At 47.9% G+C, this 20,185-nt stretch overlaps 1 protein-coding gene across 1 annotated transcript in view; it reads left to right on the top strand.

The window, feature by feature from the left end:
- Nucleotides 1–20,185, top strand: part of LOC110514177 (voltage-dependent T-type calcium channel subunit alpha-1H-like) — a 158,121-nt gene that overhangs the window by 2,230 nt on the left and 135,706 nt on the right. The window contains exon 2 of the mRNA XM_036972118.1: nt 6,830–7,473. Within this exon, the coding sequence (XP_036828013.1) occupies nt 6,854–7,473 (620 nt within the window). The 5' untranslated portion in view covers nt 6,830–6,853. The remainder of the gene's footprint in view (nt 1–6,829; nt 7,474–20,185) is intronic.

Here is a 20,185-nt window from a genome sequence, read left to right as displayed (position 1 = left end):
GGAAACTATGCAGTTTTTTGTTTTTTTACGTGTTATTTCTTACATTAGTACCCCAGGTCATCTTAGGTTTCATCACATACAGCCGAGAAGAACTACTGAATATAAGATCAGCGTCAACTCACCATCAGTACGACCAAGAATATGTTTTTCGCGACGCGGATCCTGTGTTCTGCCTTACAAACAGGACAACGGAGTGGATCCCATGCAGCGACCGAAAAAAACGACTCCGAAAGAGAGGGAAACGAGGCGGTCTTCTGGTCAGACTCCGGAGACGGGCACAGCGCGCACCACTCCCTAGCATTCTTCTTGCCAATGTCCAGTCTCTTGACAACAAGGTTGATGAAATCCGAGCAAGGGTAGCATTCCAGAGGGACATCAGAGACTGTAACGTCCTTTGCTTCACTGAAACATGGCTCACTGGAGAGACGCTATCCGAAGCGGTGCAGCCAACGGGTTTCTCCACACAGCGCGCTGACAGAAACAAACATCTTTCTGGTAAGAAGAGGGGCGGGGGCGTATGCCTCATGGCCAACGTGACATGGTGTGATGAAAGAAACATACAGGAACTCAAATCCTTCTGTTCACCTGATTTAGAATTCCTCACAATCAAATGTAGACCGCATTATCTACCAAGAGAATTCTCTTCGATTATAATCACAGCCGTATATATCCCCCCCCAAGCAGACACATCGATGGCTCTGAACGAACTTTATTTAACTCTCTGCAAACTGGAAACGATTTATCCGGAGGCTGCATTCATTGTAGCTGGGGATTTTAACAAGGCTAATCTGAAAACAAGACTCCCCAAATTTTATCAGCATATCGATTGCGCAACCAGGGGAGGAAAGACCTTGGATCATTGTTACTCTAACTTCCGCGACGCATATAAGGCCCTGCCCCGCCCCCCTTTCGGAAAAGCTGACCACGACTCCATTTTGTTGATCCCTGCCTACAGACAGAAACTAAAACAAGAGGCTCCCACGCTGAGGTCTGTCCAACGCTGGTCCGACCAAGCTGACTCCACACTCCAAGACTGCTTCCATCACGTGGACTGGGAGATGTTTCGTATTGCGTCAGATAACAACATTGACGAATACGCTGATTCGGTGTGCGAGTTCATTAGAACGTGCGTTGAAGATGTCGTTCCCATAGCAACGATTAAAACATTCCCTAACCAGAAACCGTGGATTGATGGCAGCATTCGTGTGAAACTGAAAGCGCGAACCACTGCTTTTAATCAGGGCAAGGTGTCTGGTAACATGACCGAATACAAACAGTGCAGCTATTCCCTCCGCAAGGCTATCAAACAAGCTAAGCGCCAGTACAGAGACAAAGTAGAATCTCAATTCAACGGCTCAGACACAAGAGGCATGTGGCAGGGTCTACAGTCAATCACGGACTACAGGAAGAAATCCAGCCCAGTCACGGACCAGGATGTCTTGCTCCCAGGCAGACTAAATAACTTTTTTGCCCGCTTTGAGGACAATACAGTGCCACTGACACGGCCTGCAACGAAAACATGCGGCCTTTCCTTCACTGCAGCCGAGGTGAGTAAGACATTTAAACGTGTTAACCCTCGCAAGGCTGCAGGCCCAGACGGCATCCCCAGCCGCGCCCTCAGAGCATGCGCAGACCAGCTGGCCGGTGTGTTTACGGACATATTCAATCAATCCCTATACCAGTCTGCTGTTCCCACATGCTTCAAGAGGGCCACCATTGTTCCTGTTCCCAAGAAAGCTAAGGTAACTGAGCTAAACGACTACCGCCCTGTAGCACTCACATCCGTCATCATGAAGTGCTTTGAGAGACTAGTCAAGGACCATATCACCTCCACCCTACCTGACACCCTAGACCCACTCCAATTTGCTTACCGCCCAAATAGGTCCACAGACGATGCAATCTCAACCACACTGCACACTGCCCTAACCCATCTGGACAAGAGGAATACCTATGTGAGAATGCTGTTCATCGACTACAGCTCGGCATTCAACACCATAGTACCCTCCAAGCTCGTCATCAAGCTCGAGACCCTGGGTCTCGACCCCGCCCTGTGCAACTGGGTACTGGACTTCCTGACGGGCCGCCCCCAGGTGGTGAGGGTAGGCAACAACAACTGGGGCCCCACAAGGGTGCGTTCTGAGCCCTCTCCTGTACTCCCTGTTCACCCACGACTGCGTGGCCACGCACGCCTCCAACTCAATCATCAAGTTTGCGGACGACACAACAGTGGTAGGCTTGATTACCAACAACGACGAGACGGCCTACAGGGAGGAGGGGAGGGCCCTCGGAGTGTGGTGTCAGGAAAATAACCTCACACTCAACGTCAACAAAACTAAGGAGATGATTGTGGACTTCAGGAAACAGCAGAGGGAACACCCCCCTATCCACATCGATGGAACAGTAGTGGAGAGGGTAGCAAGTTTTAAGTTCCTCGGCATACACATCACAGACAAACTGAATTGGTCCACTCACACTGACAGCATCGTGAAGAAGGCGCAGCAGCGCCTCTTCAACCTCAGGAGGCTGAAGAAATTTGGCTTGTCACCAAAAGCACTCACAAACTTCTACAGATGCACAATCGAGAGCATCCTGGCGGGCTGTATCACCGCCTGGTATGGCAACTGCACCGCCCTCAACCGTAAGGCTCTCCAGAGGGTAGTGAGGTCTGCACAACGCATCACCGGGGGCAAACTACCTGCCCTCCAGGACACCTACACCACCCGATGTCACAGGAAGGCCATAAAGATCATCAAGGACATCAACCACCCGAGCCACTGCCTGTTCACCCCGCTATCATCCAGAAGGCGAGGTCAGTACAGGTGCATCAAAGCTGGGACCGAGAGACTGAAAAACAGCTTCTATCTCAAGGCCATCAGACTGTTAAACAGCCACCACTAACACTGAGTGGCTGCTGCCAACACACTGACACTGACTCAACTCCAGCCACTTTAATAATGGGAATTGATGGGAAATTATGTAAATATATCACTAGCCACTTTAAACAATGCTACCTTATATAAATGTTACTTACCCTACATTATTCATCTCATATGCATACGTATATACTGTACTCTATATCATCGACGGTATCCTTATGTAATACATGTATCACTAGCCACTTTATACTATGCCACTTTGTTTACATACTCATCTCATTTGTACATACTGTACTCGATACCATCTACTGTATCTGGCCTATGCTGCTCTGTACCATCACTCATTCATATATCCTTATGTACATATTCTTTATCCCCTTACACTGTGTACAAGACCGTAGTTTTGGAATTGTTAGTTAGATTACTTGTTATTACTGCATTGTCGGAACTAGAAGCACAAGCATTTCGCTACACTCGCATTAACATCTGCTAACCATGTGTATGTGACAAATAACATTTGATTTGATTTGCTTTGTTTGCGAAATAGGAAGCCGATTCTAGATTTAATTTTGGATTGGAGATGTTTAATATGAGTCTGGAAGGAGAGTTTACAGTCTAACCAGACACCTAGGTATTTGTAGTTGTCCACATATTCTAAGTTAGAACCGTCCAGAGTAGTGATGCTGGACGCACGGGCAGGTGCGGGCAGCAATCGGTTGAAGAGCATGCATTTAGTTTTACTTGTATTTAAGAGCTGTTAGAGGCCATGGAAGGAGAGTTGTATGGCATTGAAGCTCGTTTGGAAGTTAGTTAACACAGTGTCCAAAGATGGGCCAGAAGTATACAGAATGGTGTCGTCTGCGTAGGGGTGGATCAGAGAATCACCAGCAGCAAGAGCGACATCGTTGATATATACAGAGAAAAGACTCGGCCCGAGAATGTAACCCTGTGGCACCCCCGTAGAGACTGCCAGAGGTCCCGACAACAGGCCCTCCGATTTGACACACTGAACTCTGTCTGAGAAGTAGTTGGTGAACCAGGCGAGGAAGTCATTTGAGAAACCAAGGCTGTTGAGTCTGCCGATGAGAATATGGTGATTGATAGAGTCGAAAGCCTTGGCCAGGTTGATGAATACAGCCGCACAGTATTGTCTTTTATCGATGGCGGTTATGATATCGTTTAGTACCTTGAGTATGGCTGAAGTGCATCTTGTTACCAGGCAGGCTCAGGGTTAGGCCAGGCAGAACGGTCAAAACCGGGAAGGACTCAAAAAACAGGAGCAGGGAAACAGGCAGGAACAGGGGAAGAAACGCTGGTAGGATTCACGAACAAAACGAACTGGCCACAGACAAACAGAGAATGCAGGTATAAATACACAGGGGATAATCGGGAAGATGGGCGACACCTCCATTATTAAAGTGACCAGTGATTTCAAGTCACCTCTAAGGTGCAGGGTTGCGTAACCAGGTTGGAAGTCTGATGGCCTTGTACAGGTTCTTTCGGATAGAAGCTGTTTTTCAGTCTCTCGGGTCCCTGCTTTGATGCACCTGTACTGACCTCGCTTTCTGGATGATAGCTGGGTGAACTGTCCGTGGCTCGGGTGGTTGTTGTCCTTGATGATCTTTTTTTGGCCTTCCTGTGACTTCGGGTGGTGTAGGTGTTCTAGAGGGCAGGTAGTTTGCCCCCGGTGATGCGTTGGGCAGACCGCACCACCATATGGAGAGCCCTGCAATTGCGGGCGGTGCAGTTGCCGTAGCAGGCGGTGATACAGAGCGACAGGATGCTCTGAATTGTGCATCTGTAAAAGTTTGTGAGGGTTTTAGGGGCCAAACCAATTTTTTTCAGCCTCCTGAGGTTGGAGAGGCGCTGCTGCGCCTTCTTCACAACGCTGTCTGTGTGGTTGGACCAATTCTGATGGTCAGTGATGTGTACGCAGAGTAACTTAAAACTTTCTACCTTCTCCACTAGACTAGTCCCGTCGATGTGGATAGGGGGGTGCACCCTCTGCTGTTTCCATGAGTCCATGAGCAGCTCCTTTGTTTTGTTGATGTTGAGTGAGAGGTTATTTTCCTGGCACCACTCTCCGAAGGCCCTCACCTCCTCTCTGTAGGCTGTCTTGTCATTGTTGGTAATCAGGCTTACTACTGTTGTGTCATCTGCAAACTTGATGATTGAGTTGGAGGTGTGCATGGCCATGCAGTCAAGGGTGAACAGGGAATACAGGAGGGGGCTGAGCACGCACCCTTGTGGGGCCCCATTGTTGAGGATCAGCGAAGTGGAGGAGTTGTTTCCTACCTTCACCACCTGGGGGGTTGGCCCGTCAGGAAGTCCAGGACCCAGTTGCACAGGGTGGGGTCGAGACCCAGGGTCTCAAGCTTAATGATGAGTTTGGAGGGTACTGTGGTGTTGAATGCCGAGCTGTAGTCGATGAACAGCATTCTTACATAGATATTCCACTTGTCCAGATGGGTTAGGGCAGTGTGCCGTGTGATGGCGATTGCGTCGTCTGTGGATCTATTGGGGTGGTAAGCAAATTGGAGTGGGTCTAGGGTTTCAGGTAGGATGGAGGTGATATGATCCTTGACTAATCTCTCAAAGCACTTCATGATGACAGAAGTGAGTGCTACGGGGCAATAGTCATTTAGTTCAGTTACCTTTGCCTTCTTGGCTACAGGAACAATGGTGACTACCTTGAAGCAAGTGGGGACAGCAGACTGGGATAGGGAGCGATTGAATATGACTGTAAACACTCCAGCCAGCTGGTTTGCGCATGCTCTGAGGACGCGGCTAGGGATGCCATCTGGGCCGGCAGCCTTGCGAGGGTTAACACTCTTAAACGGCTTACTCACCACGGCCACAGAGCAGGAGAGCCCACAGTCCTTGGGAGCGGCCCGCGTCGATGGCACTGCGTTATCCTCAAAGCGGGCGAAGAAGGTGTTTAGCTTGTCCGGGAGCAAGACATCGGTGTCCACCACATGGCTGGTTTTCCCCCCTTTGTAGCCTGTGATTGTCTGTAGACCCTGCCACATACGTCTCGTGTCTGAGCTGTTGAATTGCGACTCCACTTTGTCTCTGTACTGACATTTTGCCTGTTTGATTGCTTTGCAGAGGAAATAACTACACTGTTTGTAATCGGCCATATTCCTAGTCACCTTGCCACGGTTAAATGCGGTGGTTTACACTTTCAGTTTTGCGCGAATGCTGGTTTGGGTAGGTTTTAGTAGTCACAGTGGATACAACATCTCATATACACTTCCTGATGAACTCAGTCACCGTATCCGTGAATTTGTGTATGTTATTCTCAGAGGCTACCCGGGAACATCTTGAAGCATGTTTTCCGATTGGTCAGACCAAGGTTGAAATTACCTTTGCACGGGTACTTCATGTTTGGGTTTCTGCCTATAGGAAGGGAGGAACAAAATGTAGTCGTGATCTGATTTGCCGAAAGGAGGGCAGGGGAGGGCCATGTAGGAATTTAGAAAAGTTGAATAGCACTGGTTAAATGTTTTATCTAACCAGTGTCCAGTAATTAGTTAGTAACCAGTGTCTTACTAGTGTCCAGTCATTAGTTAGGTTTATCTAACCAGTGTCTTGTGATCTTCCTCTCCCCTCTTCCTTTCATCCTCTCCTCCTCTTCCTCTCCTCTCTTCCCCCTCCTCTCCTCCTCTTCCTCTCTCCGCTTCTGTTCTTCCTCTCCTCTCTTCCTCTATTCCTTTCTTCCTCTCCTCTCTTCCTCCTCCTCTCCTCGTCTTCCTCTGCCATCTTCCTTTCTTCCTCTCCCCCTCTTCCTCTCCTCTCTTCTTCTCATCTCTTCCTCTCTTCCTCCTCCTCTCTTCCTTTCTTCCTCTTCTCTCTTCCTCCTCCTCTTCCTCTCTTCCCTGCCTCCCCCTCCTCTCTCTCCATCTCTCCACCTCACTTTCTTTCTGCCCCATCTCCCTTACTCCTCCCCCCAGGGTGGCTCTGCCTGGCTCTCTATCATGACTGATGGCGAGGGGAGAGTCCGCTTCCTCTACACCCCCACCTCCTCTACCCCCACCACCTCTACCCCCACCCCCACCTCCTCTACCCCCACCCCCACCCTCACTCCTGCCCTCAACATCCAGCAGGGAGGGGAGGAAAGGCAGTGCCATGACGGAGAGGTGAGGGTTCTCATACCGGCTCCATTTTACCGGGAACACAACCCACACCCATCATCGTTTTACCGGGATCACAACCCCCCGAGACGTCACCACCACGACATCAGCTTCCCTGATGATGACGAGGACGAGGAAGAGGAGGGAGGCAGCAGCACATGGAGTCCAGGGCCGGAGGAGGAGGAAGAGGAGGAGGAAAGGGAGGAGGAAGGTGCAGGAGTAGCTGCCCGTCGTGTCCCGGGGCCTCCCGTTGTCGTTACCGGCGGTAGTAGTTGTGGTGGTGTGTTCGGTAACGTGAGGAGGGAGCCAGTAACGGAGCCGGTAACGGAGCCGGTAGACCCAGTGGACCTGCTGTCTGAAGAGGAGGAGCAGCAGCCATATCCAGCCCTCGCCCCCGTAGTCTTCTTCTGCATCAAACAGACGACGCGTCCTCGCAGCTGGTGTCTACGCACGGTCTGTAACCCATATCCTTTACTGCTGTCTGTACTGGTCTGTACTGGTCTGTACTGGCTTGTAACCCATATCCTTTACTGCTGGTCTGTACTGGTCTGTACTGGTCTGTACTGGTATGTACTGGTCTGTAACCCATATCCTTTATTGCTGGTCTGCACTGGTCTGTAACCCATATCCTTTACTCTTGGTCTGTACTGGTCTGTACTGGTCTGTAACCCATATCCTTTACTGCTGTCTGTACTGGTCTGTACTGGTCTGTACTGGTCTGTAACCCATATCCTTTACTGCTGGTCTGTACTGGTCTGTACTGGTCTGTAACCCATATCCTTTACTGCTGTCTGTACTGGTCTGTAACCCATATCCTTTACTGCTGTCTGTACTGGTCTGTACTGGTCTGTACTGGTCTGTAACCCATATCCTTTACTGCTGTCTGTACTGGTCTGTACTGGTCTGTACTGGTCTGTAACCCATATCCTTTACTGCTGGTCTGTACTGGTCTGTACTGGTCTGTAACCCATATCCTTTACTGCTGTCTGTACTGGTCTGTAACCCATATCCTTTACTGCTGTCTGTACTGGTCTGTACTGGTCTGTACTGGTCTGTAACCCATATCCTTTACTGCTGTCTGTACTGGTCTGTACTGGTCTGTACTGGTCTCTAAACCCATATCCTTTACTGCTGTTTGAAGCTGGTCTGTACTGGTCTGTTCTGTAACTGGACTGGTCTATAGCTGGTCTGTACTTGTCTGGTCTGGAGCTGGTCTGGTCTGTAGCTGTTCTGGTCTGTAGCTGGTCTGGTCTGTAGCTGGTCTGTAGCTGGTCTGTAGCTGGTCTGGTCTGGTCTGTAACTGGTCTGGTCTGTAGCTGGTCTGTAGCTGGTCTGGTCTTTAGCTGGTCTGTAGCTGGTCTGTAGCTGGTCTGGTCTGGTCTGGTCTGTAGCTGTTCTGTAGCTGGTCTGTAGCTGGTCTGGTCTGTAGCTGGTCTGGTCTGTAGCTGTTCTGTAGCTGGTCTGGTCTGTAGCTGTTCTGTAGCTGGTCTGGTCTGTAGCTGGTCTGGTCTGTAGCTGTTCTGTAGCTGGTCTGGTCTGTAGCTGGTCTGTAGCTGTTCTGTAGCTGTTCTGTAGCTGGTCTGGTCTGTAGCTGTTCTGTTGCTGGTCTGGTCTGTAGCTGGTCTGGTCTGTAGCTGTTCTGTAGCTGTTCTGGTCTGTAGCTGTTCTGTAGCTGGTCTAGTCTGTAGCTGGTCTGGTCTGTAGCTGGTCTGATCTGTAGCTGTTCTGTAGCTTGTTTGGTCTGTAGCTGGTCTGGTCTGTAGCTGGCCTGGTCTGTAGCTGTTCTGTAGCTGGTCTGGTCTGTAACTGGACTGGTCTGTAGCTGGTCTGTACTGGTCTGGTCTGGTCTGGAGCTGGTCTGGTCTGTAGCTGTTCTGGTCTGTAGCTGGTCTGGTCTGTAGCTGGTCTGGTCTGTAGCTGGTCTGGTCTGTAGCTGGTCTGTAGCTGGTCTGTAGCTGGTCTGGTCTGGTCTGTAGCTGGTCTGGTCTGTAGCTGGTCTGTAGCTGGTCTGGTCTGTAGCTGTCCCGGGTGGTAGCTGGTCTGGTCTGGTCTGTAGCTGGTCTGGTCTGGAGCTGTTCTGGTCTGTAACTGGTCTGGTCTGTAGCTGGTCTGGTCTGTAGCTGGCCCGGGTGGTAGCTGGTCTGGTCTGTAGCTGTTCTGGTCTGTAGCTGTTCTGGTCTGTAGCTGTTCTGGTCTGTAGCTGTTCTGGTCTGTAGCTGGCCCGGGTGGTAGCTGGTCTCGTCTGTAGCTGGTCAGAGAAAGCGACTTCTGCAAAGTCCTGTATGGTAACACTTTGAGAAGTTAAATAAGAAGGAGATGCCACTGGTGGAACTGAGCTCCAGTAATGGTAGTATAATGGTCTGTACTGGTCTGTACTGGTCTGTAACCCATATCCTTTAGCTCCAGTAATGGTAGTATAGGTACATTGTGAAATGTACGTTAAATTTGATTAAACTGCTCTTATTGTCTTTTAAACAGGAAAAAAAAATATTTAAAATGTCACGGTCCCACTTTTACTATGATGGGAGATGTTTCTCTCTCTCGGCATTTCTGCATTCTTGAGAATACGTATGTGTGTGTGTGTGTGTGTGTGTGTGTGTGTGTGTGTGCGTGCGTGCGTGCGTGTGTCCCTCTAGCCAGACTGTAAGCAGTGTTCGTTCCCAGGTAGGTGGTCAGAACTCTCCAGTGTAAATATTATAACCCAAAAAAGTAAATGAACTGTGATTCACACACTCTGGTCTTCACACACCTCATAGCTGCCCAGCTGTCTGTGGTGTTAGAACACACACACACACACTCAGTCCTAATGAGAGGTATGTGCGGCTGGTTGAAGTTTTAAACATGTCTATTCCTGGCTCCGTTTTGTTGCCCCGGCAACGCTCAGGTCCCGCTGAGAGTTAGTTAGTTAGTCCCTTATTTCTGCTGATCTGATCAACTCTGAGGTCCTGCTGAGAGTTAGTTAGTTAGTCCCTTATTTCTGCTGATCTGATCAACTCTGAGGTCCTGCTGAGAGTTAGTTAGTTAGTTAGTCCCTTATTTCTGCTGATCTGATCAACTCTGAGGTCCCGCTCGGCGTGTAGTCTGTTTCTGTAGTTCTAAATGTATTTTTAAGGTATGTCAGAGTTGAGAACCCAGAACTCATACTGCCAAAACTGGACCAGAACATCTCCTGCTTTCTCTGTCAGGCAACGAGACCACTTCCTGTTGTAGATGAACGAACCCCCCCCCCCCCCAAAAAAAAACTGTGCGAGTGTGTTTACCTCAAAAAAACCTAATCTTGCTTCAATCCGTTTATTCCAGAATAAAAATGATTGCTTGTATATTAACAGCAACTGTTCCAACCTAGGACTTTTCTACAGTAAAATGTACAGTAGGTCGGATCATGTTTCATCTCCTACTGTGTTGTTACTCCTGGGACGGGGGGTCACTAAGTTCAGTAGCTAGCTAGCTTGTTTTAGCTAATGTTAGCTAGCTATCAGCTGTGTTGTTACTCCTGGGGGGTGGGTCACTAAGTACAGTAGTTAGCTAGCTTGTTTTGGCTAACGTTAGCTAGCTATTAGCTGTGTTGTTACTCCTGGGGGGTCACTAAGTTCAGTAGTTAGCTAGCTTGTTTTGGCTAATGTTAGCTAGCTATCAACTGTGTTGTTACTCCTGGGGGGTGGGTCACTAAGTACAGTAGTTAGCTAGCTTGTTTTGGCTAATGTTAACTAGCTATTAGCTGTGTTTGAAAGAGGAAGTCACATCTACTACTATGAGAGATAGTTACTCCCTTATTTCTGCTGATCATCACCTATTATAAAATTACAACAATGTCTTGCTAGTTGACTGACTGGTCCACTGTAGAACCCCTGTTTCCTGAAGCACTGTTTCCTGAATCCCTGTTTCCTGAAGGACTGTTTCCTGAATCCCTGTATCCTGAAGCAATGTTTCCTGAATACCTGTTTCCTGAAGGCATGTTTCCTGAACCCTGTTTCCTGAATCCCTGTTTCCTGAAGCACTGTTTCCTGAAGCACTGTTTCCTGAAGCCCTGTATCCTGAAGCAATGTTTCCTGAAAAACTGTTTCCTGAAGTCCTGTTTCCTGAATCCCTGTTTCCTGAATTACTGTTTCCTGAAGCCCTGTTTCCTGAATACCTGTTTCCTGAACCTCTGTTTCCTGAAACCCTGTTTCCTGAAATCCTGTTTCCTGAATACCTGTTTCCTGAACCCCTGTTTCCTGAAACCCTGTTTCCTGAAGCACTGTTTCCTGAAGTGCTGTTTCCTGAAGCACTGTTTCCTGAATACCTGTTTCCTGAACCCCTGTTTCCTGAATCCCTGTTTCCTGAAGCACTGTTTCCTGAAACCCTGTTTCCTGAAGCACTGTTTCCTGAAACCCTGTTTCCTGAAGCACTGTTTCCTGAAACCCACACCGGGCCGAACCCCGGACGACGGCCCACACCGGGCCGAACCCCGGACGACCCCTGGATTTGAACCAGGGTGTCTGTAGTGTCGCCTCTTAGCACTGAGATACAGTGCCTTAGACTACTGTGATTACAGCCTGAATTCGAACCAGGGTGTCTGTAGTGACGCCTCTTAGCACTGAGATGCAGTGCCATTAGACTACTGTAATTACAGCCTGGATTCGAACCAGAGTGTCTGTAGTGACGCCTCTTAGTACTGAGATACAGTGCCGATAGACTCGCTGCGCCCACTCGGGAGGTGAAAGGTGAAGTATGAACCCAACCCCATACCTTCTGGTCACCATGCAGCCTCATTCCCGTCATCTTCTTGATCCTTAAACCAGAGATGATGTTTCCGTAGATGAGAGTTTTAAACCAAAGAGGTTCGAGTCCTCGTATCCCAGCAGAGAGTACGTCTGGTCTGCGAAAAAAGACTGTTTCCCTCAATCGGATCCCTTAACTTCTGTTACTTGCTGGAATTCTGTTCCTGTTAATCCCTTTGTTTTGTTTTGAGAAGCCGTTTGCTGCCAAACGGAATCGGTTCGTATCAATTGAACTGACTTCATTAAAACGTAGAGCGACGGCCCTCTGATAATCATTTAAGTCAGGAGAAACTTGCTGGGGTAATGTTATACTGGTCTGTACTGGTCTGGGGTAATGGTATACTGGTCTGTACTGGTCTGGGGTAATGGTATACTGGTCTGTACTGGTCTGTACTGGTCTGTACTGGTCTGTACTGGTCTGAGGTAATGTTATTCGTAACCACTGTGCTGGTGTTCTGAAAGGTCTCCCTGGGTTTACCATCATGCTGTGGTCTGGGGTAATGTTATACTGGTCTGTACTGGTCTGTACTGGTCTGTACTGGTCTGGGGTAATGGTATACTGGTCTGTACTGGTCTGTACTGGTCTGAGGTAATGTTATTCGTAACCACTGTGCTGGTGTTCTGAAAGGTCTCCCTGGGTTTACCATCATGCTGTGGCAGTTTGGTCACGACGTGTCGTTTTTATTAAATTTGCTCCGTTGTGAGAGACTCGTTACTAAACACTTCCCCCACAAACACAAAACACATTGCGTGGCGCTTCTCGTTATATGTTTTTATGAATACCGAAGAGAGAGAAACTCATCGCTGTATATGTGCTGTATAAGCTCAGTCAGAACTTGTGGATAGTTTGACTCCCATTTGATGACAGCGGTGAGTGATGAGGGGACTGAGCAGAGAGAGCACTGAGCAGAGAACTGAGCAGAGAGGGCACTGAGCAGAGAGGGCACTGAGCAGAGAGAGCACTGAGCAGAGAGAGCACTGACCAGAGAGGGCACTGAGCAGAGAGCACTGAGCAGAGAGGGCACTGAGCAGAGAGCACTGAGCAGAGCAGGTCCTTAAAATAAACTGGAATAGTTTTTTTATTCATCACAGTTTTTCTTGAACCAATGTTGGTCTAGCCGACAAACAGACAAGTTCCTTACTTTAAAAAAAAGTCCTGACCAGGGTTGTTACGGTGACCGTATTACCGCCACACCGGCAGTCAGGGATCCTGACCAGGGTTGTTACGGTGACGGTATTACCTGCAGTCAGGAGTCCTGACCAGGGTTGTTACGGTGACGGTATTACCGCCACACTGGCAGTCAGGAGTCCTGACCAGGGTTGTTACGGTGACCGTATTACCGGCAGTCAGGAGTCCTGACCAGGGTTGTTACGGTGACCGTATTACCGGCAGTCAGGAGTCCTGACCAGGGTTGTTACGGTGACCGTATTACCGGCAGTCAGGAGTCCCGGTATTACCGCCACACTGGCAGTCAGGAGTCCTGACCAGGGTTATTACGGTGACCGTATTACCGGCAGTCAGGGGTCCTGACCAGGGTTGTTACGGTGACGGTATTACCGCCACACCGGCAGTCAGGAGTCATGAAGGCAGTCAAATTCCATGTGACCTTTTAGTCAAGGTAATTAGGCTTCTTCTCCAAGCTCTGATGCTACTGATGGTGATTAGTAACCTACCAAACTGGCTAACTGCCTGTTAGTCAGCACTCTATTGTCCCTCTAATCACTCTGACATCAGAGCAAAACACAATGCCTCCGGTAGAGATGGCATCCGTACTTCTAGCCCCTAGGCAACTTTGCAGTATTTCGTTTATTTATGTGTTATTTCTTACATAATTAAGCCAGACATTTTTTTTTGTGTTCTTTACACACAGCCGGGAAGAACTTTTGTATTTCAGAGCAGCGGTAACTCACCAGCATTACGACCAGGAATACAACTTTCCCAAATCAGATCCTTTGTTCGTATCCCCGAAGGGCAGTTTGCACTGATTCCAGAAGCCTTAACTGACATCCACGTCTTCGGCACCTGGGGAACAGTGGCAGCCTTGTTAACTGCCTTGTTAACTGGGGAACAGTGGGATAACTGCCTTGTTAACTGCCTTGTTCAGGGGGCAGAACGACAGGTTTTTACCTGTCGTATCAGCTCGGGGATTCGATCCAGCAACCTTCCGGTTAATAGTCCAACGCTCTAACCACTTACAACCAGCATGGCTACCACAGCATTCTGCAGCGATACGCCATCCCATCTGGTTTGCGCTTAGTGGGACAATCATTTGTTTTTCAACAGGACAATGACCCAGAACACACCTCCAGGCTGTGTAAGAGCTACTTGACCAAGGAGGAGAGTGATGGAGTGCTGCATCAGATGACAAGGTCTCCACAATCAGCCCACCTCAACCCAATTGAGATGGTTTGGGATGAGTTGGACAGCAGAGTGAAGGAAAAGCAGCCAACAAGTGCTCAGCATATGTGGGAACTCCTTCAAGACTGTTTGGAAAAGCATTCCAGGTGAAGCTGGTTGAGAGAATGCCAAGATTATACAAAGCTGTCATCAAGACACCCTTATCTCTCTCTGTCTCTGTCTCTCTAACTCTCTCTCTCTCTTTTTTTCTCTCTCTCTGTCTTTCTGTCTCTCTCTCTTTCTCTCTCTGTCTTTCTGTCTCTCTCTCTGTCTCTCTGTCTCTCAATTCAATTCAAGGGGCTTTATTGGCATGGGAAACATGTGTTAACATAGATAATATACAAAAGTGAAATAAACAATAAAAATGAACAGTAAACATTACACATACAGAAGTCTCTCTGTCTCTCTCTCTCTTTCTCTCTCTCTCTGTCTCTCTCTCTCTCTCTCTCTCTCTCTCTCTCTTTCTGTCTGTCTCTCTCTCTCTGTCTTTCTGTCTCTCTCTCTCTCTGTCTGTCTCTCTCTCTCTGTCTCTATTGACATGGGAAACATATGTTTACATTACCAAAGCAAGTGAGACAAAAAAGGGGAGAAGACACAAAACAACATCAACAAAAAAAAAACGCTTAGAATTTAAGAGTAAAACATTTGCCTCAGAAAAGGTTTTCCACAAGACATATCAGTTATGTTATATTATTATTATTATTATTATTTATTTATATATATATATATGTGAAAATAGTTGTTTTATAATACTGGGGAAAGATGAATAAACATTACAAATGTCATAGATAACCATAAATATGGGTTGTATTTACACTGGTGTGTGTTCTTCACTGGTTGCCCTTTTCTCGTGGCAACAGGTCACACATCTTGCTGCTGTGATGTCACACTGTGGAATTTCATCCAGTAGATATGGGAGTTTATCAAAATCAGGTTTGTTTTCAAATTCTTATTGGATCTGTGTAATCAGAGGGAAATATGTCTCTCTAATATGGTCATACATTGGGCAGGAGGTTAGGAAGTGGAGCTCAGTTTCCACCTTATTTTGTGGGCAGTGTGCACATAGGATCAGTCACAGTGGTCAGGTATTCTGTCTCTGTTTAGGGACATTTGTTTCTGTTGTGTATCAAGTAATTATCTTTTTGTTTTCTCATGATTTGGTTGGGTCTAATTGTGCTGCTGTCCTGGGGCTCTGTAGGGTGTGTTTGTGTTTGTGAACAGAGCCCCAGGACCAGCTTGCTTAGGGAACTCTTCTCCAGGTTCATCTCTCTGTAGGTGATGACTTTGTTATGGAAGGTTTGGTTGTAGAATTTAACGGCTCTTTTCTGGATTTTGATAATTAGTGGGTATCGGCCTAATTCTGCTCTGCATGCATTATTTGGTGTTCTACGTTGTACACGGAGGATATTTTTGCAGAATTCTGCGTGCAGAATCACAATTTGGTGTTTGTCCCATTTTGTGAATTCTTTGTTGGTGAGCGGACCCCAGACCTCACAACCGTAAAAGGCAATGGGCTCTATGACTGATTCAAGTATTTTTAGCCAGATCCTAATTGGTATGTTGAATTTTATGTTCCTTTTGATGGCATAGAATGCCCTTCTTGCCTTGTCTCTCAGATCGTTCACAGCTTTGTGGAAGTTACCTGCGCTGATGTTTAGGCCAAGGTATGGATAGTTTTTTGTGTGCTCTAGGGCAACAGTGTCTAGATGGAATTTGTATTTGTGGTCCTGGTGACTGGACCTTTTTTGGAACACCATTATTTTGGTCTTACTGAGATGTACTGTCAGGGCCCAGGTCTGACAGAATCTGTGCAGAAGATCTAGGTGATGCTGTAGGCCCTCCTTGGTTGGTGACAGAATCACCAGATCTCTCTCTCTCTCTCCGTCTCTGTCTTCGTCTCCGTCTCTCTCTGTGTGTGTGAGTAATGTAGGCCGTATTGATTGAATATTGTTGAGTTGAGAGGTGTGTGTTGATTTATCCCTGTGTGGGTAATAAACCAGAAATGGAGAAACACAGGGCGGAATTGAAAAACCTCAATTCATATCGCAACACATATCTCCTCTCCTCTCCTCTCCTCTCCTCTCCTCTCCTCTCCTCTTCTCTCCTCTCCTCTCCTCTCCTCTCCTCTCCTCTCCTCTCCTCTCCTCTCCTCTCCTCTCCTCTCCTCTCCTCTCCTCTCCTCTCCTCTCCTCCCCTCCTCCCTCTCCTCTCCTCTCCTCTCCTCTCCTCTCCTCTCCTCTCCTCTCCTCTCCTCTCCTCTCCTCTCCTCTCCTCTCCTCTCCTCTCCTCTCCTCTCCTATCCTCTCCCTCTCCCTCTCCCTCTCCTCTCCTGTGTGTTCAATGTTTTTTGGGTCATGTTGTTGAGCTGCCACTGCACTGCTGTCACTAATGAGGAGGGTGTGTGTGTGTGTGTTAGGTCCAGGACCATAGCAGTATTGTGATTAGTATCATGACAAGGAAACCCCCAAAAAAAGATTTAACTTCTTTAGGAATGTTGGAAACAACCGTGGTTTTGTTGTCATCCAGAATCACACGTGTTTATTTTTCCCGAGCTTATAGCACAACAAAATGTTTACATACAGTAGGTTTTTTTAAAGATTTAATCAGCTTCCTATTTTCATTAAAGGGAAAATATAAATATATTGTGATATTGGTATCATCCCAGCTATAGTGTGAATGTGTCTGTGTGTGATTTTAGTAATTCATCCCTGCTACACACACATGGGGGGGGGGGGGGGGGTCGTGGGCGGGGGCTGGGGGATGGTGGGGGGGGGGGTTATCTCACAGGAAAAACACTTACCAGGAAACTACCTTGTTACTAGGCAACAACCGAGCTGCTGCATTCTGGTAGAGGGGGATCCTTGCACTCTCAGCGTGTGTGTGTGTGTGTGTGTGTGTGTGTGTGTGTGTGTGTGTGTGTGTGTGTGTGTGTGTGTGTGTGTGTGTGTGTGTGTGTGTGTGTAAGTGTGTGTAAGTGTGTGTGTGTGTGTGTGTGTGTGTGTGTGTGTGTGTGAGAGCTCTGCTGGGTCAATAGCTTGAGAGACACTTTTACAGTAAAGCTGTGTTAAATGTATTTTGTAGTTGGAGACTTTTACAGTAAAGCTGTGTTAAATGTATTTTGTAGTTGGAGACTTTTACAGTAAAGCTGTGTTAAATGTAATTTGTAGTTAGAGACTTTTACAGTAAAGCTGTGTTAAATGTATTTTGTAGTTGGAGACTTTTACAGTAAAGCTGTGTTAAATGTATTTTCTAGTGTGAGAGACTTTTACAGTAAAGCTGTTTTAAATGTATTTTGTAGCTAGAGACTTTTACAGTAAAGCTGTGTTAAATGTATTTTCCGGAGAGAGTTGATGTGTGATTCAGGCCGCCCACGTGTGGAGCTCTTGGTCCTTGTGTCGGCATGACGACGGGCGGCCAGCAGCCAATCGCTGAGTAACGGAATGCGAGGGACGTAGCCTAACAACTGTGTGTGTATGTGTGTGTGTGTGTGTGTGTGTCTGTGTCTGTGTGTGTGTGTCATTCTTAACAGGACATAGTAAGGAGTGACTCTGTATAGCTCAACATGGATCCCTTCTGGCCTTCTGGTCTCTACAGACAGACAGAGATAATAACCCACCCCCTCCTCTCCTCCAGTGTGAGTCTACAGACAGACAGAGATAATAACCCACCCCCTCCTCTCCTCCAGTGTGAGTCTACAGACAGACAGAGATAATAACCCACCCCCTCCTCTCCTCCAGTGTGAGTCTACAGACAGACAGAGATAATAACCCACCCTTCCTCTCCTCCAGTGTGAGTCTACAGACAGACAGAGATAATAACCCACCCTTCCTCTCCTCCAGTGTGAGTCTACAGACAGACAGAGATAATAACCCACCCCTCCTCTCCTCCAGTGTGAGTCTACAGACAGACAGACAGACAGACAGGGATAGAGATAATAACCCACCCTTCCTCTCCTCCAGTGTGAGTCTACAGACAGACAGACAGACAGACAGGGATAGAGATAATAACCCACCCCTCCTCTCCTCCAGTGTGAGTCTACAGACAGACAGAGATAATAACCCACTCCCTCCTCTCCTCCAGTGTGAGTCTACAGACAGACAGAGATAATAACCCACCCTTCCTCTCCTCCAGTGTGAGTCTACAGACAGACAGAGATAATAACCCACCCTTCCTCTCCTCCAGTGTGAGTCTACAGACAGACAGAGATAACCCACCCCCTCCTCTCCTCCAGTGTGTTTACAGTTGTTTGTTGTTTCTCAGGGAGAGAAAGTTTTTGTGTGACATTGCAGATGACTTCCTAATTAGGTAAATCACAACGAGCAGCAGTGTTGGGAGAGAATGTTATTATTCAGAGAAATTCCTCCATGTTGTTATTTGGCAGGAGAGAGAGAGAGAGAGAGAGAGAGAGAGAGAGAGAGAGAGAGAGAGAGAGAGAGAGAGAGGGGGGGGGAGAGGGGTGGAAAGAGACAGAGAGAGAGACAGAGTGAGAGAGAGAGAGAGAGAGAGACAGAGAGAGACAGAGAGAGAGCGAGAGAGTGTGGGTAAGGAGGTTTGCCTGGTGTGCGTAATGAGGGTTGCCAGGTGTAGGTAATGAGGGTTGCCAGGTGTGCGTAATGAGGGTTGCCCGGTGTGCGTAATGAGGGTTGCCCGGTGTAGGTAATGAGGGTTGCCAGGTGTAGGTAATGAGGGTTGCCTGGTGTAGGTAATGAGGGTTGCCTGGTGTGCGTAATGAGGGTTGCCAGGTGAACATTATGAGGGTTGCCAGGTGAGTGAAATGAGGGTTGCCAGGTTTGTGTAATGAGCGTTGCCAGGTGTGCATTATGAGGGTTGCCAGGTTTGCCTAATGAGGGTTGCCAGGTGTGTGTAATGAGGGTTGCCAGGTGTGCGTAATGATGGTTGCCAGGTGTGCGTAATGATGGTTGCCAGGTGTAGGTAATGAGGGTTGCCAGGTGTAGGTAATGAGGGTTGCCAGGTGTGCGTAATTATGGTTGCCAGGTGTAGGTAATGAGGGTTGCCAGGTGAACATAATGAGGGTTGCCAGGTGAACATAATGAGGGTTGCCAGGTAAACATAATGAGGGTTGCCAGGTTTACGTAATGAGGGTTGCCAGGTATAGTGTTTAGTAAACGGGCAACGTCGAGTCCAGGACCAGGATTAGATATACATTGCTGTCTGTGACTGGATGTGACTCTGTCTCTCTCTCTGTCTTTGATTCTGATGACTGTGACTCTGACTGTAACTCTGACTGTGACTCTGACTGTAACTCTGACTCTGACTGTAACTCTGACTGTAACTCTGACTGTGACTCTGACTGTAACTCTGACTGTGACTCTGACTGTGACTCTGACTGTAACTGTGACTCTGACTGTGTCTCTGACTGTGACTCTGACTGTAACTCTGACTGTAACTCTGACTGTGACTCTGACTGTCTGTGACTCTGACTGTGACTCTGACTGTATCTCTGACTGTGTCTCTCTGACTGTCTCTGACTGTGACTCTGACTGTATCTCTGACTGTGTCTCTGTCTCTGAATGTGACTCTGACTGTATCTCTGACTGTATCTCTGACTGTGTCTCTCTGACTGTCTCTGACTGTGACTCTGACTGTATCTCTGACTGTATCTCTGACTGTGACTCTGACTGTGACTCTGACTGTGTCTCTGACTGTGTTTCTGACTGTGACTCTGACTGTATCTCTGACTGTATCTCTGACTGTGTCTCTGACTGTGTCTCTGTCTCTGACTGTGTCTCTGACTGTGTCTCTGACGGTGTCTCTGACTGTATCTCTGACTGTAACTCTGACTGTGTCTCTGACTGTGTCTCTGACTCTGACTGTGTCTCTGACTCTGACTGTGTTTCTGACTGTGACTCTGACTGTGTTTCTGACTGTGACTCTGACTGTATCTCTGACTGTGTCTCTGACTGTATCTCTGACTGTGTCTCTGACTGTATCTCTGACTGTGACTCTGACTGTGTCTCTGACTGTATCTCTGACTGTGTCTCTGACTGTAACTCTGAC

This window comes from Oncorhynchus mykiss, unplaced genomic scaffold (genome assembly GCF_013265735.2).
Source record: "Oncorhynchus mykiss isolate Arlee unplaced genomic scaffold, USDA_OmykA_1.1 un_scaffold_120, whole genome shotgun sequence".
Classification (NCBI taxonomy): Eukaryota; Metazoa; Chordata; class Actinopteri; order Salmoniformes; family Salmonidae; genus Oncorhynchus; species Oncorhynchus mykiss.
The sequence above is the reverse complement of the archived record's forward strand: the minus strand, read 5'-3'. Positions and strand labels throughout refer to the sequence as shown.